The following is a 25,216-nucleotide window of genomic DNA, read 5'->3' on the forward strand; positions in this document are numbered from 1 at the left end:
TTCTGCCTGCCAAGGCCTTCTCACGGCCCCTACTGGCTCTCCTAATTTCCTTCTTAAGCTCCTTCCTAGTAGCCTTATAATCTTCTAGATCTCTAACATTGCCTAGCTCTCTGAACCTTTTGTAAGCTTTTCTTCTCGACTGGATTTATTACAGCCTTTGTACACCACGGTTACTGTACCCTACCATAACTTCCCTGTCTCATTGGAATGTACCTATACAGAACTCTACACAAATATCCCCTGAATATTTGCCACATTTCTTCCGTACTTTTCCCTGAGAACAGCTGTTTCCAATTTAAGCCTCCAGTTTCCTGCCTGATAGCCTCATAATTCCCCTTACTCCAATTAAATGCTTTTCTAACTTGTCTGTTCCTATCTCTCTCCAATGCTATTGTAAAGGAGATAGAATGATGATCACTATCTCCAAAGTGCTCTCCCACTGAGAGATCTGACACCTGACCAGGTTTATTTCCAATACCAAATCAAGTACAGCCTTTCTTCTAATAGGCTTTTATACATACTGTGTCAAGAAACCTTCCTGAACACACCTAACAAACTCCACCCCATCTAAACCCCTTGCTCCAGGGAGATGCCAATCGATTTTTGGGAAATTAAGATCGCTCATCACAACAACTCTGTTATTATTACACCTTTCCAGGATCTGTTTCCCTTTCTGCTCCTCGATATCCTGTTACTATTGGGCGGCCTATAAAAAACATCCAGTAAAGTTATTGACCCCTTCCTGTTCCTAACCTTCACCCACAAAGACTCTAGACAATCCCTCTATGGTGTCCATCTTTTCTGCAGCTGTGACACTATCTCTGATCAACAGTGCCACGCCCCCACCTCTTTTGCCTCCCTCCCTGTCCTTTCTGAAACATCTAAAACCCTGCACTTGAAGTAACCAATCCCTGTCCCTGAGCTATACAAGTCTCTGTAATGGCCACCACATCATATATCCAAGTACTGATCCACGCTCTAAGCTTATCCGCTTTGTTCACAACACTCCTTGTGTTAAAACAGACATATCTCAAACCTTCGGTCTGAGCACGTCCCTTCTCTATCACCTGCCTATCCTCCCTCTCGCACTGTCTACAAGCTTTCTCTATTTGTGTGCCAACCTCCTCTTCCTCAGTCTCTTCAGTTCGGTTCCCACCCCCCAACAATTCTAGTTTAAACTCTTCCCAGTAGCCTTAGCAAACCTCCCTGCCAGGATATTGGTCCCTCTGGGATTCAAGTGCAACCTGTCCTTTTTGTACAGGTCACACCAGCCTCAAAAGAGGTCCCAATGATCCAGAAATCTGAATCCCTGCCCCCTGCTCCAATCCCTCAGCCATGCATTTATCCTCCACCTCATCCTATTCCTATTTTCACTGTGGCGTGTAATAGGCAGTAATCCTGAGATTACTACCTTTGCTGTCCTGCTTCTCAACTTGCTTCCTAACTCCCTGTAGTCTTTATTTAGGACCTTTCCCTTTTCCTATCCATGTCATTGGTACCAATATGTACCACGGCCTGTGGCTGTTCTCCCTCCTACTGCAGGTTATCTTGGACGTGATCTGAAACATCCCAGACCCTGGCACCTGCGAGGCAAACTACCATCCGAGTTTCTTTCCTGCATCCACAGAATTGCCTGTCTGACTCCCTAACTATAGAGTCCCCTATCACTACTGCCTTCCTCTTCCCTTCCCTACCCTTCTGAGCCACAATTGGCTATTTGATTTAGAATTTTTAGTTGATGTTATCAGCCACCTCAATGAAATAAATTTGAAACTCCTGGGCAAGAACAAATTGTGTCCTAGCTTAGTAAATGTTATCAATGCATTCAAGATGAAGTTAAAACTGTTCACCTCTCAGTTAGAAAATGAGGATTTGAGCCAGTTTCCACACTTAAAAGAGCTGAAGGTAATGGCAATTTTACAAAATATATTGAAAAAAATCAGGTTATTGCAAGAGTCATTTGAAAGTTGTTTTTGTGAGTTTGCTTAAGAAGAAGACTGCATACTTGCATTTATAAACCCATTTTCACTTAGTGAACAAAAAAATCATGAAGATGCCTAGTAACATACAATTGGAACTTATTGATTTGAAAACAAATCCATTATTGAACATGAAATTTGATGAGGGGCTTCTCTCAGTCTCAAATGCTTCTGACATGATTAATTTCTGGCAATCATTACCCTGTGAACATTTTCCAGAACTAAGAAAATTTGCCCAGAGTTATATCTGTCGTTTCAGAATGACGTACAGATGTAAACAAGCATTTTCAGCCATGAAATTGATTAAAAACAAAACGAGGCCGCGATTGACTGATTCAAATTTGAAGAATTCTCTGCTGCTCTCAATAACTAATTTAATGCCAAACATTAAAAGCTTGGCAAAATCAAAACAGACTCAAAAGTCTCATTAAATTAAGTAACGTTTGGCTCCTCCCACTTCCTCCAAACTAAAGGTGTAGCCATGGGCACCCGCATGGGTCCTAGCTACGCCTGCCTTTTTGTCAGCCATGTGGAGCAATCTATGTTCCAAGCCTATACCGGTATCCGTCCTCCTCTTGCGTTATATCGACGACTGCATCGGCGCTGCTTCCTGCACACATGCTGAGCTCGTCGACTTCATTAACTTCGCCTCCAACTTTCACCCCGCCCTCAAATTCACCTGGTCTATTTCCAACACCTCCCTCCCCTTTCTAGATCTTTCTGTTTCTATCTCTGGAGACAGCCTATCCACCGACGTCTACTACAAACATACCAACTCCCACAGCTACCTAGACTATTCCTCCTCCCACCCTGTCTCCTGCAAAAATGCTATCCCTTTCTCTCAATTCCTCCGCTTCCGCCGCATCTGCTCTCAGGATGAGGCCTTTCATTCTGGGACAAAGGAGGTCTTCCTTTTTTAAAGTGTTACGTAAACCCTGTAACCAGGTAACTTACCAGCAAAGATAGATGGATCAACTGAGTCGGATGCTACTATTTTCAAACGTTTTATTCAACAAGGGCACAAACGTATGGTTAATACAAAACATTCAGATCATACACGTCGTCAAAACTCAATCTAAAACACCGGTGTAACCATAATCAATCAGAAATAAGCTCTACAGTTGTCTAGGGGGTAATACTGAGTCCAACGGAAGTATAAAGAGTCACTCAGAAGTTTGCAGGCTTTTTCCTTTCTGGGAACCCGCTGGGGTTTTTTACGTTGTAGAGAGAAAGAGATGATTTAGAAAAGATGCACACTTACCCGTCGTCTTGGCAGAGCAAATCCTTGGAATCAGGGGAGCAGACTTCCCCGTTGTTATTTAAAAGCAGTCTTTCGTTGGTTTTAGCCACAGATTCAAATTCGGAATCTAACGCACGTGGCTTCCTTCAAAATGGCGTCCCGCTCCCATGGGAATCGATCTCGTGTCTCCTGGGTGTGTCTACAGGGTGCGACTGAGGGTCCTCCCCTCAGACCCGCCTTTATACTTCTTCACGGGATCGCAGGTGTCAATCAAGTTGCAGGTAATGCGATCTCTCTCTCAACCAGCCCACTTTGCCCGAGGGCTTTTCACGTGGTCTCCATGAGACAATAGTCAAAGTCACCTTTATTCTGCTTCTTGGGAGAACGTGGTCTTCCGCACATCTCTCTCTCTTGGGTCAGTTGACCCCCCTTAACTAGAGTTCTTGCGATTTTCACAAAGGAGGGGGCCAATGGCATAACACCTCCCCCCATAATGGGTTTTTAACCAGCGGTTAAAAACAGGTTGACACAGGATTTTTTTTTCTACATACTACACAAGCTTTTCTCTTCACAGAGTACTACTGTTATACATTCAAGTCAGTATCTAAACAGGTAACAAGTACAGTGCCCCTTTTCTTTAATACCTTAACCTCATGTGTCATACTAACGCCTGGTAGCATCAAACTTCAGCTCAATAACCACCTTATTTATTTGCTTTCTTCAGCAACATAACTAAGGAGGTGTGATCTTAGCTTACATACATCTACAAAGGTTCCTGCAAAATACAAATTTTTTTTATGTTACTTTCAAACTTAACAGTCAAGCTTCCTTGGGTGTTGTCTTTATTATTCACATACTTTGTCAAAATCCCTTAAAACCGGCTTCTGCTATTTTAAAAATCGCGTCCCCATTAACCCTCGCCTCTTTTCCGGTTAATTCCCTCGTGGCGATCTTGGGCACCCTGGCGAAATAGGCTTTCGCCCGCTCTTTTCATAGGAGTTATTTTATCAGCGTGTTCCAAACTTAGACCACCCAATTCCTTAATTTTAGGCAATTTGTCGTTTTTCTCTTCAGGACCCGTCATGCTATTAGTTTCCACTTTAAGATCCGCAAGCGATCCCGCTTTGTTCAGACAGCATTTCAAATTCTGCCTTTTCACACCACACTCTGGAATAACAATAGCGTGTGGGGCCCATTTACCTTCCAACTCAACCTGTAATTGATTCACAGGTTTTGTGGTACCAAGCCATTGTCTCTGTAGCCTGGTTGTTGCTTTTGATATCAGTCCAGCCTTTAAATTTTCTTCATTCAATTTGGGAACTACACATTCCCCTTTCCCTTGAGTTCCGTGACTAGGTTCAGCACCACGTGCATCCCCATCTTGGACACACTCAAACGGGACATTGGCCTCTTCCAGGCTTTCAACACCCGTACCTTTTTCAAATTCTAACGTCCCCCCCTCCTTCCAGTTACTCTCCAGGCAGCCCCCTGTTGGGGAAGGCGCAACCCTGCGAGCTGAAACAACCTCCTCGGCCATGTCAGCTGACTTCTCCACAGCAAGGATACCCTTCTCCTCCAAGACTGCCCTCATTTCACTCTCGGGACCATCGAGAACATCTTTAGAACTCTCAACTTCTCCAAACAATTCTGCCAAACCAGACAGATCAACCACGTCCAACTCTGGACGTTTTAACAGCTTTATCCGTTTCTCATCTTTATTTCCTACCTCTAGGACCTTTCTCTTCACTAAGGGGGGAGCTATCTCCTCGCCCTTACCCCCTTTTACTTTACTACTTTCTGTTTTACCACCCTCTGAACCCTCGTGGCGTAGGGTCGGTAAAAACGTCTGGGCCAATTTCAAACTGCACGCTGTCCCAGCCGCCGCTCTCGACAGGCTGCGAGTGACCACGCATGCGCGATAGCTCGGGGACTCCATGGGCGGGGCCTCAACTTTCAGGGCGGTTCCCATCTTCCCACCCGCGAGGTCATTACCCAACAGGAGGTCCACGCCCTCCCCCGGTAACTCCGGCAGGACTCCTAGCTCCACAGGTCCCGACACCAACTCGCAATCGAGAAAGACCCTATGCAAAGGCACGACCGCGGTCTGGTTCCCGATACCTTTCAGGGCTACCTCGCCTGTGCGAGGGCCGAATTTTAACACATTACGGCTAATTAACGATAGTTCCGCCCCCGTGTCTCTCCAAATTCATACGGGGATGGGGGGGTCCCCTTCCCTCAAAGACACGGTTCCTTCGGAACTAAATGTCTCCCGCCCCTCCGGTACTCCATCTACCTGGGGCCCTCTTGTCCATTTCCTGATTACCACTGCACGCCCGATAGGGATCGCTGCTCTCTCCCTCTCTGGCTCCTTTCTCGGAGCAAAGCAGTTTGATGCGATATGACCCACCCTCCCACAATTAAAACAGGTTAAACCAGGAGATCTCCAGGTTTCCTGTCTGTTATCCTCACTTTTTCTGCTAGCTCCCGGCGGGATCTCCGCCTCAGCCGGCGGACTTTCCCTACCATTCCGACGGTCTCTCGGGTAACTCTTTGGCGAGGAAAACTTTGTCTTGTGGGTTAGGGCATATTCATCTGCGACCCTAGCCATCTCTGAGATGGACTGATTCGTCCTCTCATTTAAATACATTCGGATCTCTTCCGGAACGCAACCTTTAAATTCCTCAATCAACACTAACTCCCTGAGACGCTCATAGTTCTCGGCCACCTTTTCAGCTGTGCTCCAACGGTCCAAGAGCACACCCTTCTCATGGGCTAGCTCGGTATATGTTTGATTCCACCCTCTTCTTAAATTTCGGAACCTTTGTCTATACGCCTCAGGTACCAACTCGTAACCTCGGAGAATGGCCTCCTTTACTTGAGCATAATTTCCGTCCCTTTCTGGGGGCAGCGCGGCATATACCCGCTGTGCCTTCCCTCGTAACACACTTTGTAACAACGCCACCCACTGCCCTCTGGGCCACTTTTGATTCCTTGCCACCTTCTCAAAAATCAAGAAATAACTATCAACATCCGTCTCCTCGAACGGGGGGACCAACCTCAACGCCCGGCTAACATCAAACCCCTCCTCTCTCTCTTCCCCTTGATCTCTTCGCTCTTGCTTTCGCCTGTTCAGCTCCAATTCATGGCTCCTTTGTTTCTCTTTCTCTTCTGCTTCTATTTCTAGCTGCTTTAGCTGGAGCTCACGATCCCGTCCTATCTCTAATTCCTTTAGTTTGAACACATGCTCTCTTTCCACAGCCCTTTCCTTCGCGGCTCTCTCGGCATCTTTTTCCCTCTCAGCTCTCTCGGCATCTTTTTCCCTCTCAGCTCTCTCCGCAGCCTTCTCAGCTGCTTCTACGTCTAGCTGCTTTACTTTAAGCTCATGGTCCAGCCTTGCTTTCTCCAACTCTACCTGATCTGTCCCACTCGCTAATCTCTTTTCGGGGATATTTTCCAAATCCTCAGCTGCAAACACCTTCTTCCCAACGTAATGCTGTTGTATGACCCTTCGCACTTCCTGCTTTTTCATTGCTGGCTTCACCGCTGTGAGGTCTAATGCCTGCGCCAAATTTACCAAGTCTGATTTTGTAGCTTTCCTTAGCGCCTCTACCGTCGGGTTTCTCCTAAATTCCTCCACATCCATCTTTGCTGGTTTCCCGTCTGGCTACCTGCGTAACCAGATTTAAGCCCGATTCACTGACCTCCCGTTTGGTTTCAGATCCGGGACGAGCACCCCACTTGTTACGTAAACCCCGTAACCAGGTAACTTACCAGCAAAGATAGACGGATCAGCTGAGTCGGATGCTACTATTTTCAAACGTTTTATTCAACAAGGGCACAAACGTATGGTTAATACAAAACATTCAGATCATACACGTCGTCAAAACTCAATCTAAAACACCGGTGTAACCATAATCAATCAGAAATAAGCTCTACAGTTGTCTAGGGGGTAATACTGAGTCCAACGGAAGTATAAAGAGTCACTCAGAAGTTTGCAGGCTTTTTCCTTTCTGGGAACCCGCTGGGGTTTTTTACGTTGTGGAGAGAAAGTGATGATTTAGAAAAGATGCACACTTGCCCGTCGTCTTGGCAGAACAAATCCTTGGAATCAGGGGAGCAGACTTCCCCGTTGTTATTTAAAAGCAGTCTTTCGTTGGTTTTAGCCACAGATTCAAATTCGGAATCTAACGCACGTGGCTTCCTTCAAAATGGCGTCCCGCTCCCACGGGAATCGATCTCGTGTCTCCTGGGTGTGTCTACTGGGTGCGACTGAGGGTCCTCCCCTCAGACCCGCCTTTATACTTCTTCACGGGATCGCAGGTGTCAATCAAGTTGCAGGTAATGCGATCTCTCTCTCAACCAGCCCACTTTGCCCGAGGGCTTTTCACGTGGTCTCCATGAGACAATAGTCAAAGTCACCTTTATTCTGCTTCTTGGGAGAACGTGGTCTTCCGCACATCTCTCTCTCTTGGGTCAGTTGACCCCCCTTAACTAGAGTTCTTGCGATTTTCACAAAGGAGGGGGCCAACGGCATAACAAAAGAAAGGGGCTTCCCTTCGTCCACTCTGCCCTCCGCCACGTCTCCCGTATTTCACACACCTCTGCCCTCACCCCATCCCCCCGCCAGCCCACCAGGGATAGAGTTCCCCTGGTCCTCACCTATCACCCCACACCAGCCTACAGATCCAACGTATAATCCTCCGTAACTTCCGCCACCTCCTACGTGATCCCACCACCAGCCACATCTCCCCCCCCCCCCCCCCCCCCCCACTCTCGGCTTTCCGCAGGGATCGCTCCCTACGCAACTCCGTTGTCCATTCATCCCCCCCCATCCCTCCCCACCGACCTCCAAACGGAAGAAGTGCTACGCCTGTCCCCACATTTCTTCCCTCACCACCATCCCAGGCCCCCGACAGTCCTTTCAGGTGAGGCACCACTTCACCTGTGAGTCAACTGGGGTGATATACTGTATCCGGTGCTCCCGATGTGGCCATTTATACATTGGGGAGACCTGCTGCAGACTGGGAGACCGTTTCGCCGAACACCGGCGCTCAGTCCTCCAGCAGTGGTGGGATCTCCCTGTGGCCACACACTTCAGTTCCACAGACCACTCCCACTCCGATATGTCTGTCCATGGCCTCCTCTACCATCAAGATGAGGCCGCGCGCAGGTCGATGGAGCAATACCTTATCTCCCGCCTGCGTAGCCTCCTACCTGCCGGCATGAACATCCAACTCACAGACCTCCGTTGATACCCTATCCCTATCTATTATTTCAGTCTGGTTCTCTTTCTCTCTCTTTTTTCCCCCCTCACTATAATCTCCCCCCAGCCCTACCTTTCTTTCTCTTTTATTTCCCATAATTCTCCACCTTCCCCCTAGCCCATTTCCCTCCAACCTATCACTTCGTAGCTCTCTACTTTATCTCTCCCCCCACTTCTTATCCCCCCTTGACCATCCCATGTTACTTCACTCCTGATGAAGGGTTTCGGCCCGAAACATCATCACTACCTCCTCCCATAGATGCTGTCTGGCCTGCTGAGTTCTGTCAGCATTTTGTGTTTTTAAGTAACGTTTATCTTGTTTTTATATTAAATCAATATAGTATGTAAGAATGCTAAATATGTCTATAACATTTTTACAAGAATTGAATGGGGGTACAGGAGTTGTATGGTGTATCTGAACTCGTGCGTAAAAGCATGGAATGTAAAAGGTTGGCCACCCCGTCTTAAATATTTCCAGAATTTGTTGTTTTTGTTTCCCATCTAAGTTGCTCAGTTGCTGGAATCCAGTTCAGCTGCAGAAATGTGAATGGAATGTTGTTTTCATTGTTCAGGAAATGAACTGTGACACCTTTGTTCATTTTGGGTTAGCAGGGAACTTGCCCTCTGGGTTGAGGCTTTGAAAGATAAATTTAGTCTGTACAAAAAATATCACAATCAGATTTAATATTACTGGCATATGTTGTGACATTTGTTAACTTTGCAGCAGCAGTACAATGTAATACATAAGAAATAAATATAGAGGAAAAAACTGAGTTACGTTGAGTATATATATATGTCTATTAAATAGTTAAGTTTAAAAAAAGTAGTGCAAAATAACAAATAAAAAAGCAATAAGGTGGTGTTCATGGGTTCAATGTCCATTTAGAAATTGGATGGCAGAGGGGAAGAAGCTGTTCCTGAATCACTGAGCGTGTGCCTTCAAGGTTCTGTACCTCATTTCCTGATGGTAACCCTGTGAAGAGGGCATGTCCTGGTTGTTGGGGATCCTTAATGATGGACGCCACCTTCCTAAGACACCGCTCCTTGGAGGCTGGTACCCGTGATAGAGCTGGAAAATTGTATAAGTTTCTGCAACTTATTCTGATCTTGTGCAGTAGCCCCGCCCCCACCCATACCAGACGGTGATGCAGCCAGTCAGGATCCTCTCAACAGTACATTTGCAGAAGGTTTCAAGTGATTTAGTGAACAAACGAAATCTCTTTCAACTCCTAATGAAATATAACTTGTGTCCAGGTTCAGTCCTTAGAGATATTGACACCCAGGAACTTAAAATTGCTCACTTGCTCCACTTCTGATCCCTCTATGAGGATTGATTTCTGTTCCCTCGTCTTACCCTTCCTGAAGTCCACAATCAGCTTTTCAATCTTGCTGACAGCGAGTGCAATGTTGTTGCTGCGACACCTCTGAACTAACTGGTATATCTTGCTCCTGTACGTCCTCTCATCACCATCTGAAATTCTGCCAACAATGGTTATACCATCAGCAAAGTTCTAGATATGGTTTGAGATATGCCTAACCACACAGTCATGGGTATAGAAAGAATAAAGCAACGGGCTAAGCACACATCCCTGTGGTGTACAAGTGTTGCTTGTCAGCGAGGTGGGGATGTTATTTCCAGTCTGCACAGTTGTGGTCTTCTGGCTAGGCAGTTGAAAATCCAGTTGCAGAGGGAGGTACAGAGGCCCAGGTTCTATAGCTAGTAGAAAAGTAGAAAATACCATTTATTCTGTTGGAGCTACGTCACCTACTGCCATTTAATGTCAATTGTTCCTGCCTGGCTGCAGCATCCAATACGATCTGCCACCCTACCAAAATATCTACATCAACAACCACTACATCATCAAATGTGGGATAGGGTGGGGTGGAACTTAATATTTAGTTTTGAGACACTCCCCACATCAAGATCCTAGTATCCCACCCACTTCAGAAAGCTGGGCAGGAAAATTATAAATAGATTAATGCTTAGTTTCACTGTGTAGATGTCTGATTTAATTTTCAGTATACTGAGTATCAGTAGTTACCTTTACGGTAATAGCTTGCATCAATTTAGGTACATTCCTATTAGTAGCCACTCTGCAGCCTGCTCTGAGAATAACGTTACCAATGTGTACTTGTTCTAGGAGAACGAAGAAGTGTTGCCATGTTCCTGCAAGTGCTACAAATTGGGAATAAAAGGGTGGGGAATCACTACATCCCTGATGCAAGAGGGGATGAATTTGGGTTGAGGTTGTTGGACCATCTCTGAAAAGAGGGGTGAGGATTAGTGCATCCCTTTCCCTGTGTGTAATAATTTCAGAGGATCTGTCCTGGTTGCAGCATATAGGTGCCATTACAAAAAAAAAACATGACAGCACCTCTACTTCCTGAGATGTTTGCCAGGATTTGGCATACGACCATAAGATATAGGAGCAGAATTAGGCCATTTGGCCCATCGTGTCTGCTCTGCCGTTTCATCATGGCTGATCCAATTTTCCTTTCAGCCCCAGTCTCCTGCCTTCTCCCTGTATCTCTTCATGTCCCAACCAATCAAGAATCTATCAACTTTGCCTGAAATATACATAAAGACTTTGCCTCCACTGCTGGCTGTGGCAAAGAATTCCACAGATTCATCACTCTCTGGCTAGAGAAATTCCTCCTAAAAGGACACCCCTTTGTTCTGAGGTTTTTAATCCTCTGGTAATAGACCCTCCCACCATAGGATACATCCTCTCCACATCCACTCTATCAAGGCCTTTCACCATTCGATAGATTTCAATGTGGTCACCCCTCAGTCTTCTAATCATAGTGAATACAGGCCCAGAGCCTTGGAATTCAATCTTGGAATCATTTTCATGTCATCTTAAAGATTGACAGACTTGTATGGATGTGTAGTGGAGAGTATGTGACTGGTTGCATCACAGCTTGGTATGGAAACACCAATGCCTTTGAACAGAAAAGTAGTGAATACATTCTAATCAATGGGTAAACCCCCTCCCACCCCATCCACCATTGAGCATATCTACAAGGAATGCTGTCACTGTAAAGCAGCATCCATCATCATGGACACCCCCCCCCCCACCCCGCCCACCATCCATGTCATGCTGTCTTCTCACTGCTGCCGTCAAGAGCCTCAGGATTGCACCACCAGTTTCAGGAACTGTTATTACCCCTCAACCAACAGGCTCTTGAACCAGAGGAGATAACGTCACTCGCCCCATCACTGAACTGTTCCCACAATCTATGGACTCACTTTCAAGGACTTCATCTCATGTTCTCAATATTTATTGCTTATTTATTTATTATTAATATTTTGTTTATTTTATTTTTGTATTTGCATAATTTGTTGTTTGTATGTCGGTTGCTTGTCTGTCTTTTTCATTGATTCTGTTGTTTCTTTGTATTTACTGTGAAATGCCTGCAAGAAAATGAATCTCATGGTTGTATGTGGTGGCGTATATATACTTTAATAATAAATTTAAAGATCAGGCATTTAGTGCAACCCTGGTGAGAAGTGATAGTGAAATTGTTGACATATCTCTGAAGAGGTGGAATGGAAGACTGTGCACGTGTGGTGAGATGAGTCTGGGAACAAAGTTACCACAAAGTGAATGTTTATGTCACATATTCCAACCTGCTAAACCAACTTTGGATCCTTTAAAGCCTCTACTGTCCTTTTCCCGATTTATACCTTAGTTAATGCTTAAAGAAAAATTAGTTTGTTCCTAGTTTAGAGATGGGAAGTGTGTCCTCAGTAAAGTAGGGCAAGGAGAACCTAATGAGTGGCAAATGAAGCGATAATCAATTGTTCATCGGGCTCTGCCACAGAGCAGGCAAAACATCATCACTTAACAGCAGTAAGAAACAAATTGCCTGGAGCTGAGTTACATGTCAAGAGCATACGGCAGATTAAATACAAAAATGGGGACTATTGTACTTTCTCAAAAAGGCACAAAGAGCCTTTCGGAAGTTTTGAATAACAGCAATCATTCTGTTTGGTTTTTAACTGCAGGGCTACGTGGAGAAACTCAAGCCCATGGTAAGGGATGGCGTCTATTTCATGTACAAAGCCTTGCATGGTCCAGAAAAGAAGGTTTTGGTTGAAGGAGCGAATGCAGCCTTACTAGATATCGATTTTGGTAAGTTTCAATTAAATTTCATGAAGTAAGTTATCTGATAAAAGAGCAGTGTGTTTTATGCTATGAAATTTTACTTCCTATCTGGTTATAATGCGATGTATCTCTGCATCGTTACCAAACCAGTATGGGGATCTTTATTGATTGTCTACTTTGTGCACAATAGCATGATTACAATGCATCATCTTCAAAAGGTGATGCTTCAGAAAGGCAGCATCCCTATCATTAAGGACCCCCACCACCCAGAACATGCTCTCTTCTTACTGCTACCATCAGAAAAGATGTACAAGAGACACACTCAGCATTTTAGGAAATGCTTCTTTCCTTCTGCCATCAGATGAACCTGTGAACACTACCTCACTACTTTTTTTATACACATTATTTTATAATAAACCTGATTCTGTTATCAGCCATGTTACAGGACACTTCTTTAGAGAAATTTTGATCAAAAATTGTGATGAGTATAGTAGTAAATTTACTACTTTATATTGGTTTATTAAATATTTCCCTCTTCCTTGGTGAAATGACCGTGATTAAAACTGGTTCCATGACTGAATGCAGAATTTATAAATATTGTTACTGAATTCAAAAGTGCCTCTAGAACACTGTAAATTATCTTAAGTTGGTTCTACTTTGGGCCAGCTTGGTCTGTCTTACAGAACTGTTGAAAAGTCTTAGGCACATATGGAATGGAGAGCAAGCTTGTAAATCTAGCATGAGCAAAGGATAAACGAGAAAATCTGCAGGTGGTGGAAATCCAAGCAACACACACAGAATGCTGGAGGAACTCAGCAGGCCAGGCGGTATCTGTGGGGGGAAAAATAAGTACAGTTGACGTTTCGGGCCGAAACCCTTCGGCAGGACAGGAAATGAGCAAAGGATGTTGGGAATGTTGAGGGTGGAGCACTGCGGGAGGGGTGTGGGTCAGGTGGAGGAGGAGTGGTGCCGGGAGTGGGGAGAGGAGGGGTCGTATGGGTGCAGACGCATTCAGCCCTGAGACACCAGGCAAGGTCATTTGATTCCAAACAATTGGTGCTTGATCATTACAGAATTTCTCTCTGGTGCTTCCTGCCCCCTCCCTTCTCCCTCCCCTTTTCCCAACCATGATTCCCCTCTCCCTACACCTTTCCACTCAGTTCACAATAGAGACTTGTATCAGAGTCAGGTTTATCATCACTCGTGTCATAATTTTTTTTTGCAGCAGTACAGTGCATTACATAAAAGGGGTCTTTATGGCATGGATCTTTTCATTGGTGTAATATTACACTTGGTACTTCAGTGCTTCAGCTTTGCAATTGGCAAGCACTGATTCACAATCAGAGGGGACAGGGCACAAATGCATCTTTCGAAAGGTATCCTTGGCCCTCAACCACTGGGACGTGTTCAAAGCTAATGTAAACCAATGACAGATGGCTTTATCTTTGGGCTGTGTGGGGCCAAATTGAAGGGGGCTCGGCCAGCTCAGAGCAGTTCTGAGTTGGGATGAAGGCAAGAGCCTGTCCCTGAATTTCAATCACCTACCACACAGTAGTGGATTCAGAAAATGGGAGATGCTGTGGCTAGAGATTTGAGGCTATTGGGGGGGGGCGGGGGGGGCGACTTGGTTTGAGATGAAGAAGCTGTTTAACCAACCGGAAAGCTCAATGCTGGCTGCGAGTTCTTGAATTAAAATTTACTGCCTTCCTTGGTATTAAGTTTGGTCCTTGTAAAAGGACAAATCTGTGCTAGTGAGATGGCTTCCAATGACTGTCTGCTTAATAGGTGCCAGGGAGAATCAGAAACAGGTTTAATGTTACTTACTGACATTCAGTGGCCTCTTTATTAGGTACAGGAGTGGAACCCAGTGTGGTCTCCTGCTGCCTTAGCCCACACACTTCATGATTCGACATGTTGTGCATTCAAAGTTGCTCTTCTGACACCATTGTTGTAGTGTGTGGTTATATGAGTTACTGTCACCTTCCTGTCAGCATGAACCAGTGTGGCAATTCTCCTCTGACCCCTCTCAGTAATGAGGCATTTTCACCCACAGAACTGCTGCTCACTGAATTAATTTTTTTTTTTTGATTTGTACCAGGCTCCATAAACTCCAGAGACTTACACATGAAAATGCCAGGAGATCAGTAGTTTCTGGAATACTCAATCTACCCCATTTAACACCAGCACAGTCAAAGGGAATTGTATTGTGCAAAGTTGTTGCAACACCACTCAACAAGCTGATCTGTATCACAGCTGTACTTCTCTTTGTCACCATCTGAGATTCTTTCAACAACAGTTGTGTCACCAGTGAATTTACAAATACTGTTTGAACTGTGCCACACAATTATGAGTGTAGAGAGAGTAGAGCATCTTTGATGTGTGCCTGTGTTGATCATCAGCGAGGAGGAGATGTTATTACTGATCCATGCTGACTGGTTCCCCCATTGAAGAAGTCGAGGATACATTTACAGAGAGAGGAACAGAGGCCAAGGTTTAAAACTGAGGGGATAATGGTGTTGAACATCTTGCTGTAATCAATAAGTAGCAGCCTGACTTTAGGTATTGCTGTATTCCAGGCGGTCCGAGGCCCACCAGTGAAGGTTGTGTCCACTGTAGGACCCTATTGTGGTGGTAGGCAGCTTGGAAAGGGTCCTGACGAAGGGTCTTGGCCTGAAATGTTGACTGCTCATTTCAACGGATGCTGCCCGACCTGCTGAGTTCATCCAGCGTGTTTGTACGTGTTGATTGGAAAGGGTCTAGGTCCATGCTCAGGCAGAAGTTAATTCTAGCCATGGCCAACCCCTCAAAGCACTTTATCAGAGTTGATGTGAGTTCTACATGGTGATGGTCATTGAGTTAGGTCACCGTACTCTTCTTGGGCACCAGTATGATGCCCTTTTGAAGCTGGCAGGAATGTCTGACTGCAGCAGTGAGAGGTTGAAGATGTCCTTGAACACTGCAACCTGTTGGTTGGCACAGGTTTCAGTTTCCTGCCAGTTACACCACTGGGGCCTGTCACCTCTTGAAGGATTTTCTAACAAACCTGTGAGGCAGAGATCATAAGGTTGCCAGATGCAGTGGGGATTCACACAGATGTAGTTTTCTTCTGCCCTTGAAAGTGTGCATAAAGTTCTTTATGAATGACAGCCGTAAAGAATGTTCTTGAAATATTTCATAAACCAGAAAAAATAAATAGGAATCATTGACATATGTTGTGAAATTTGTAAGAAATGTGCAGTAAAATATATATATTTTAAAAAAGTTCAAAAAGAGTAAAATAATGAGTTAGTGTTCACGGACCACTCAGAATTCTGAGGGCAGAGGGGAAGAACCTGTTCCTAAAATGTTGATTCTGTACCTCCTTCCTCATGGTAGTCATGAGAAGAGGGAATGTCTTAGGTGGCGAAGGTCCCCAATGGTGGGTTCCACCTTCTTGAGCCACTACCTTTTGAAGATGTTCAGCATTTATTTGGTGGAAGCAGTCATACTGTATATCCTCATGCATGGGAAATGCAATAATGTTAGACTTGTGGCATTTTTTCGTATACAATCACACTACTTCAAAATTTTCCTTCCTTCCCAACAAAGGTACTTACCCTTTTGTGACGTCATCGAACTGCACAGTGGGTGGTGTGTGCACAGGGCTGGGAATCCCTCCTCAGAATGTTGGGGAAGTGTACGGAGTGGTGAAGGCCTACACAACAAGGGTTGGCATTGGTGCTTTCCCTACAGAACAAAACAATGTAAGTTTACAGGCAATTTGAGTTGCCTGCCAAAGCTCATAACTTTCTTCTTTCCAAACCCAGTTTATAATTGAAGTAGGTCAATCATTTTCTGCCTGTTCCTTTATTTTGGATAATCAGATGGCTTCTTTTTTTGTTGTTTTTGCAAGATTGACTCCTCACCCCATGCTATCTCTTCATCGTCTTAATAATATTTTCTGTCATCTGACTATATTCACGAGTAAGTCATCAGTCTTGGCCAGACAACTTGTAGAAACCCTGGTATTTGTCTAACAGGTACTCGTTTGTATACTTTTAGGAGGTTGGTGGAATGTAAAAACACATACCAACATAGCATTTATGAAAAGGCACCTCTAGTCCTCTTCCTGTCATCCCAGTGATACCAGGAAAATAGCTTAGAATCTGTTACCTGCATGTTTATATACCGTATATTCCGGAGTATAAGCCGACCCCCCCCCCCCCCCCCCCCCCCATTTTCAAGGTTAAAAAGGTGACTTTTTAATGTTACCTTTGTATAAGCCGACCCCTTTTGTAGAGGTTTTTGATTTAACCAGAAAAGATCACAAGATCTCACATGCCGGTACTCAGCTTTGCTGGATCCAGAACCTGGAAATTTTGTGAACCAGTACCTGCTGAGAAAACAGGGCTACACATTGTAGGGCATTATAATTGAATTCTTAACAAATAAATCAGGGAGGGAAATTTTGGATTAGGTCTCCAATGGTAAAGAATCCTCAGAATTGTAACCCCCGTGAAACCATTTAGCGACTATTGTAATCTCGTTAAAGCATAACACAGAGTGGCGGGATCAGTATGTTTACTCAGTACTGAGTTTGCGACCGCCATGTACAAAAGATGCGATATGATGCTGGCTTCAAGCTGAAGGTTGTTGATTTTGCTGAAGGAACGAATAATTCTGCAGCTGCTAAGAAGTTTAGGGTAAACGAGAGAGAGTGGAGAAAGACAGAGGACACGCTGAGGGAAATGCCAAAGCTGAAATGTGCAAACCGCAGGAAAACATGCCAGTGGCCAGAACTGGAAGAAAAACTTTTAGAGTGGGTGAATCACTAGCGATCGTCCAGATACATTGTTACCAGAGAAATGATTCGAGTTCAAGCATTGAAATGGGCCGAAAAACACCGTGAGGTCAGCGAAAATTTCAAAGCTACACGAAGTTGGTGTACCCGATTTATGAATAGACGTGATCTTGTGTTGAGACAAAAAACAAAGATTGCTCAGAAAATTCCCGCAGGGTGGTGTTGTTTACGTTCAAGAATGCTGCTGGTTGGACGAAGCCGGTTGCTTGAAGTGGGTTAATGAGGTGTGGCATCGACATCCCGAAGGTTTCGGGAAAGAGAAGTCGCTACTGTGGGACGTCTTCAAAGCGCACTTGTCAGGTGAGACAAAAGCAGCATTGAAAGCTGAAAATACGGACATTGCAGTCATCCCCGGTGGTTTGATCTCCGTGCTGCAGCCACTAGATGTGAGTTTAAACAAATCATTCAGAGAATTCATGCGACGACGGTGGAACGAATTTGACTCAAAAACAGCCAATAAATACGACCTGTCTTCCGTGTATTCGTTTTTCCAAAGTTGGCACCCTCTGTATAAGCTGACCCCCTAATTTTAGGAGCAAAATTTAGGGCCAAATTCTCGGCTTATACACTGGAATTTACGGTATTGTGTTTTTAGGCTGTCTGCTGGTTACATGGACCAAAAAGTCATTTTGGTGATTAATAACTAACGCCATCTAAATCTTGTTTTATGCCAAAAGTTACTTTGTTCAAACTAGTAATCGATTGCTTTTAATGTGTACCATGAATTAACACTAGTTATATGCCAGTTCTGAAAATGATGTTCAAAGCAAAGAATGGAGAATTTATTTACCCACTATATGGTTGCATTTATTCATTGCATCGTGATTTTGTCAGTGATTACAGAAATTGTTTCTCTTCAGCAGAACATAAGTAATGGTCCCAGAGACAAACATTACTGTTAAAGTAACATCATCACAACTATTGTCTAAAAGTCCATCTACTTTTCTCCATGCCTATACAATATTCCCAAGTATATGCTACATGCATATATAAATTCATACAAAAGTACTAGAAACAGGGAAAGAGTACTTGGCTTCTTGGACCTGTTCCACCATTTAATAAGGACATGACTGATTGCAATTTCAACTTCACATGCATATCTACCCACAGTAACCTTTCAAACTCTTGTCTATCGAGAATCTATTCACTTATGTCCTAAAAATATTCAAAGACTGTTTGCAGGCCTTTGAGGAAAACTGTACCAAACACTCATGAAGACCCAGAAACAATTTTGCCTCATTTCTTTCTTAAATGGGGAATCCTTTTAAGCAGCTGATGCTTTGTTCAGTGTTTTAAATACCTTCCATAAATTTTGCAAAATGTTGGGACTTCCCTTTACAGCATTGACCTTTTTTGTGCTCAGTCTAAAGGTCAATGTCATGTCAAATGCTATGCATTGGGGCTATCACATGAGCTTCATTTATAAATCTATTGTGTTATAGGATATTGGTGAATTGCTGCAGTCCCGTGGGTCAGAAGTGGGTATCACTACAGGCAGGAAGAGGCGGTGTGGCTGGCTGGATCTAGTTTTGCTGAAGTATGCTCACATGATTAATGGCTTTACTGCGTAAGTAATTTCATTGAAGTTTTTCTTCCTCTTGACTGATTTTAAAGATCAATCTTGTAATCATTTTATAATTGAAATAAGTAAATACACTGAAGCCTTGCTCTTTCTAAACAAATTTTGACATGGTTAAAGTAGGCTTGCTGACCTCTTTGAATTAGGATTTATTTGCTTAATTATAAATTAACTTTTCTGGTTTACTTTCCGTGTAGTTTAGCACTTACCAAACTGGACATCCTGGATGTATTTACAGAGATTAAAGTTGGAGTAGCTTATAAGGTTGATGAAAAAGTAATACCACACTTTCCAGGTAAGTAACTATAACCGTTGCATGATTTATGATACAGTTATCTTCAGCTGCAGTGATTAAATATATTAGTGTTCTGAGTAACATCAATGTCTACTTTTCTAATTGAAAAAACCTGTAAGTGCACATATAGTTAGGAAGAGCTTTGCAAGTAAGGCTAGAAAGAAGGCTTTTCCCCATAGCAGAGGCACCTAAAGCTAGAAGGCATGAGTTTAGAGTAATGGGTAAACCGGGTGTTTAGAATGTAGAACACATTCTCTGAGGGGGTGGTGATGATTAAAGCAAATTTAGAGGCATAGAAACCTATGAACCCAGTGCTGTTAAATAGGATTAATATCAGTGGGTGTGGTGAAGGGCCTTTTTCTTTGATTTCATGACTGTCTTGCGGAATGATATAGCATAGAAACATCTATTTGGTCCACCATGTTTGTGCTCTTTGAAAGAGTGATTCAATTAACCCAACTCCTCTGCTGTTAGTTCTACAATCAGGCCTCGAAATTTCCTCCTTTACTGCTTCTGCTTTTTTCCCCCTTGAACCTCCACAACCAACAGCTGCTTGTTACTACACCTTTGATGTAAGAAAAAGACATTCTGGGCACATAATTAAACAAAAACCAGTGCAAAACCACACATATTAAATGTACCAGAAGTCTTAAGGTGAACTAAAACTCGAGTGCCCAGGTTTATTGAAGAGCACGAGGGACCATCCAGGGTTGTGTTGGAATGGACAAACCAGGAGAGAGTAAACAACTGGGACAACCAGTGAGCTGAGTCAGGGCAGAGACCAGTGTTGGAAATGGCATGTTCCTGGTCATAACCCAAAATTATGGTTTAAATCCTGCTTCTAGGTTTAATGAAACACTCATGTTGCAAAAGATCTAGTTGTTTTACAAAAGTTGCGAGGCAGAAAGGCCTTTTCAGTTGTTCGCTCAGAACTACTGTGTGGCACTTCTTCATCAGTGACTCGCTCACCATTCACCCGTAAGACCAGGGCAGCATTTGACCATTTATGACGTGAAGGAGCTCTAATAAAGAGAAATTGTTGTTGGACGTCAGTTATCTTGGCCTTGGCACATCAGCTTTACAGTTCTTCCGGTGAATCCATGTACAATTTTAACCTTCTATTCATTATTGGTTATGTTTACTGAAGAATACACAATGTTCTAGTCCATTCACACTACCCTGGCAAGAGAAGCAGAACTCCACTGCTTAAAGCAAACAATAGAAGACATTTGGGCATGACCTGATAGACGGCAAATAACTGTAAGCCACAGAAGTACAAAGTAGTGACCGTCTCCTTCAAGAGTGAGCTTAATTAACTACTTTGAACATTCAATTCAATTACACTAACAGGGCCTCTTGCTGTTAATATCTTGGGGTCACCATTGATCAGAAACTCAAGTAGACCAGCTACATAAGTAATGTGGTTGTAAGAGTGGATCAGTGATTCTGTTCCTGATAACTTAAAAGTCTTTGTACCATCTACAAGGCACAGGTCAGGAAAATAGAATATTTTCCACTGGTCTGGATTAGTGCTAACAAGGAGCTTGACACCACTGAGCCAACCAACTTAATTGTAATCCCCATCCACCAGCCTAAATTCTCATTCTCTCTTCCACCAATACACAGATGTTGCTGTGAGTGCCTAGCAATGCCATTATTCACCAAAACTGCTCTTAATCCATGTTTCAATGCACATGTGATAAGTCAATTAATCTGAATTTCAAATCTCTCGGTCTAACCATCAAGAGGAGAGACTCTCCAAGCACACAGAGGCACCACTAACAGAGCGTTCCCCTCTAAATAACACATTATCCTAACTTGGGCATACATTGCCAGTCCACCTTCATTGCCTGTAAATCCTGCTGTCCTTCTGAAAGCAAACTTGAGTTTCATTTTACCATCTGCAGGAGGTGTCAAGCCAGTACAGTGAAGGAAGCTGGAATTCAAAGTTGTTTGCAGTTTGTCACTCGATATTGTGGAACTGAACTTCTGAAACAACTTCCATTGTAAAAGATATATACCGAAGAATGAAAAGAAAGGAAAAAACAGACAGTTTTTTTTTGCAAATGGATCTTACTGTTATTGTGTACACAGATGCACAAGATACTTGTTGTTCTGATGATTTGTGCAACCTTTCAGGACTGTTTTAGAACATTTTAGGTTCCACTTAGGTTTAGATTGTTAAAATTAATATGTATATACTTTCATATAACATTTCATTGAATAGCTCTTTGTATTGAAAGCACGTTTTCTTTTAACATTTGTGACAATTGTCTCCCAGCTAACCAAGAGGTCTTGAACAAAGTGGAAGTTCAGTATGTGTCTCTACCTGGCTGGAACACCAGCATTGCAAAAGCCAGGACATTTGAAGATCTACCTACAAATGCCAAGAGCTATGTCCGATTTATCGAGGGACATCTTGGGGTGCCTGGTAAGTGCTGCATCGCACATCACTGAAACATGTTACACAATGAGATGCTTTATTCAATCGTTAGGTTTAGTGTTAATCCAAAATAGTTCAATATGCACTGAATCAGAATCGGGTTTAATATCACTACCATCTGTTGTGAAATTTGTTGTTTTCCAGCAGCAGTACATACTAAACAATAAGATATCAATAAGATCATATACAGGTTTCCCCCGCTATCCGAAGGTAGAGCTTTCCTACTAAACCATTCGTAAGCCGAAATAGCGTAAAGCGAAGAAGCAATTGCCATTAATTTATAATGGAAAAATTTTCCAGACCCAAAAAAATAACCTACCAAATCATACCAAATAGCACATATAACCTAAAATAACACTAACATATAGTAAAAGCAGGAATGATATGATAAATACACAGCTATATAAAGTAGAAATAATGTAGGTACAGTGTAGTTTCACTTACCAGAATCGGGAAAATTGAGCCAAAACCGATTTGTAGAAAAAAATCGGCACGCGCACACACTTGCCCATGCAAGGCTTCACGGTAGTCTTGCTTGGGGGTAAACACAAGTTTAAAGCCGGCATCTTCTTCCGTAAAAGCGAAAATCCTCTTTCGATTAGTGAAAACAGGTACTAATGGAAGGCTTCCGTAAAAGCAAAGTTGTGTAAAGCGAACGTTCGGAAAGCGGGGGATACCTATATTACAACAATAAATGTATTAAAAATTAAGTAGTGCAAAAAGGGAGCAAAAAATAGTGAGGCAATGTTAATGGGTTTATTATTGATTCAGAAATTTGATGATGGAGGGGTAGAAGCTGTGTTTTCAGGCTCCTGTACTTTCTCCTTGATGACAGCAATGAGAAGAGGGCATATCCTGGGCAGTGGGGGTCTTTAATGATGGATGCCACCTTTTTGGGGCATCTCCTGTTGAAGGTGCCCTGTATGCTGGGGAGGATAGTACTCATGTTGGAGTTGACTGAGTTTGCAATTTTTTCCATTAGGAGGTGCAGTTTGCAGGCTTGTCCCCACCAGGAAAGCCACATAGGGGGATGATGATGATGAGACCACTGCTGAGGACTGATTGTTTAAAGGCAAAGAGGGGACGATCAGAAGGAATGCTAAAAGCATGGCAAGAGATGAGATTGAGGGAAGGGGCACTGTGAAAGGAAAGTGAACCTGAAGAAAGGTCTAGAAGAGTTTTAAAATTCAAACCAGATTGAAGGAGTGCTCTGAAACTCATTAGGAGGGAATTTTTACAGTTTAATTGGACATGTACTCAACATCCAATTGCATTATTTTAGGTCTGTCCCTGCATAAATTTTACGAACAATATTACATTGCTTATCTAGGCAAGCTACATCTCCTTGGGGGGGGGGGAGGCAATACTGAACTCAATAATTTCAAATAATCAGTTTGTTTTGGATCTAGTGTAAGAGCAGGGCTTACTGAAGTGCTCAGTGGATTGAACAGCTTCTGGGAATAGAGCAGAGTTGGCATTTTGGGTAAACGATCTTTCATGATATGCAGTCTTCCAATGGGCCATTGCCAGTTTCTTCTTCCACTGGCTTTGACACCTTACCAAATTCTTCAGCCAAGAGCCCTCATCTCACTGCTGATGTGTCACTGACCATCGCAGTTTTTCCACTGCCCTTAATCGACCACACCTCCCTCTGAATTTGCAAAATTCAGGACCCAACGTAATCAAACCTGCTGACAAGATGTGGCAAACTGACCTCTATCTTGCGGGAACTGAATGTCAGCTCTAATAATTAGTAGAGTAATTTAAAGAAGTTTATAGTAATATAACCTGAGTGGCTTTGATCTCTGTCCTATCACAAACCTCCTTTCTATTCTATTCAATCTCCCCCACCTCCCTTTCCATGGCTTAAAATGTGCTGCTTTTCGCCCATATTTCCAGTTCTGATTTCAATGTGAAAAGTTAACTCTTAACAATCCCCAAAGATGCCTTGCATTACACACACAAATGCTGGAGGAACTCAGCAGGTCAGGCGGCATTAATGGACATGAAAAAACAGTCAATGATTCATCAGGACCAGCAGGTTCTGTTTTCAAAGGAGTCAAATGAATTCCAAAGCTGGTGAAAACCTGGCCTGGCGGTGTCACCTCTGCACTGCAGGACTGTTTTGATAATATGAACTGGTGGTTGTTCAGGGAGGTTGCTATCTATGACAGTCACGTTAACAACGAGGAGATCTCGGCCCAAAATGTCGACTGTACTTTTTTCCATATGCTACCTAGCCTGCTGATTTCCTACTGCATTTTGTGTGTGTAACATCAAGGAATATGTGGATTCTGTGACCAGCTACATAGAGAGGTCTGCTGAGGATGTTACCATCATGAAACACATCTGTGTGAGAACAAATCAGAAACCATGGGTTTAGTGCAGAAGTCCGTGCATGGCTGAGGGATCGTGATGTTGCCTTTAGATTGGGGGAAGCAAGAACTGTGCTTTCCTGCTGCATCAGGACGGTGAAATGGGAGCATTCTCCAAGAACTTAAAGCCACTTCTGTGATATAAGATACATGAGGCACATGTGGCAGGGACCTCAAAGGATTACAGACTACAATTCTACCCTGCGCATCAGTGACCAGGATGCTTCACTCATCTTCTACACCCGGAACAAAGTGCTGCCATGGAAGGCACCTCTCCCCTCAGGGGAACAGTCACTCTATCTGGCTGAAGCTGAGGTGAGGAAAACCCTGGCCAGAGTCAACCCTGCATGGCCTGATAATATACAGGGTCGGGTTCTGAAAGACTGCATAGCCCAGCTGACGGAGGTGCTGAAGGATATACTGAACATCTCTCTGGAACAATCCATTGTCCCCTCAGTTGTCAAGGTGGCAACCATCATTCCAGTGCCAAAGAAGGCAACAGCAACTTGCCAAAATGACTCTCACCCAGTGGCATTAATTGACAATGCAATAACCTCTACCCTCCACTCTGTTCTGTCCCACATGGAAAATGGGGACTCATATGCCAAACTCTTGTTTATAGACTTCAAATTGGCATTTGTCACCATCATACTGCAAAAACTGGTGGGGAAACTGTCCTCGCTGGGTCTCCACACCTCCCTGTGCAATAGGATCCTGGACTTCTTAACAGCACAGCCACAGTCAGTCCATGTGGGCAGCAGCATCTCTAGTCCCATTAGAATTGATTTAAATCTTACATCCATCCCACAACATGAGTGAGCAAAAATCTTTGCATTATGACTCAATTGTAATGTACAGACATGTGAATTTAAAAGTTTAATGGCTTGTAGAAGGAAGCTGTCCCGTAGCTTTAATGCTGCAGTAGCATTTGTCAAATGGAAACGGCTGAAACAGCTTATGTTTGGGTTGACTGGTGTCCCCAATGATCTTCCAGGCCTTCTTTATGCACCTGTTGCTGTAAATGTCCTCAGTGGAGGGAAGTTCACGTTCACAGATGCATTGAGCTGTCCATACCACTTTCTGCATTATGCTG

The 25,216-nt window shown here is 43.6% G+C and overlaps 1 protein-coding gene across 2 annotated transcripts in view; it reads left to right on the forward strand.

Moving 5' to 3' along the window:
* The window catches only part of LOC140730285 (adenylosuccinate synthetase isozyme 2), a 148,372-nt gene that overhangs the window by 113,665 nt on the left and 9,491 nt on the right, over positions 1-25,216 (forward strand). For both annotated transcript variants that reach the window (XM_073050487.1, XM_073050485.1), the window contains exons 8-12: positions 12,492-12,618; positions 16,180-16,334; positions 18,874-18,998; positions 19,208-19,305; positions 21,587-21,736. In XM_073050487.1, the coding sequence (XP_072906588.1) occupies positions 12,492-12,618; positions 16,180-16,334; positions 18,874-18,998; positions 19,208-19,305; positions 21,587-21,736 (655 nt within the window). The remainder of the gene's footprint in view (positions 1-12,491; positions 12,619-16,179; positions 16,335-18,873; positions 18,999-19,207; positions 19,306-21,586; positions 21,737-25,216) is intronic.

Source organism: Hemitrygon akajei, chromosome 7, assembly GCF_048418815.1.
Source record: "Hemitrygon akajei chromosome 7, sHemAka1.3, whole genome shotgun sequence".
Lineage (NCBI taxonomy): Eukaryota > Metazoa > Chordata > Chondrichthyes > Myliobatiformes > Dasyatidae > Hemitrygon > Hemitrygon akajei.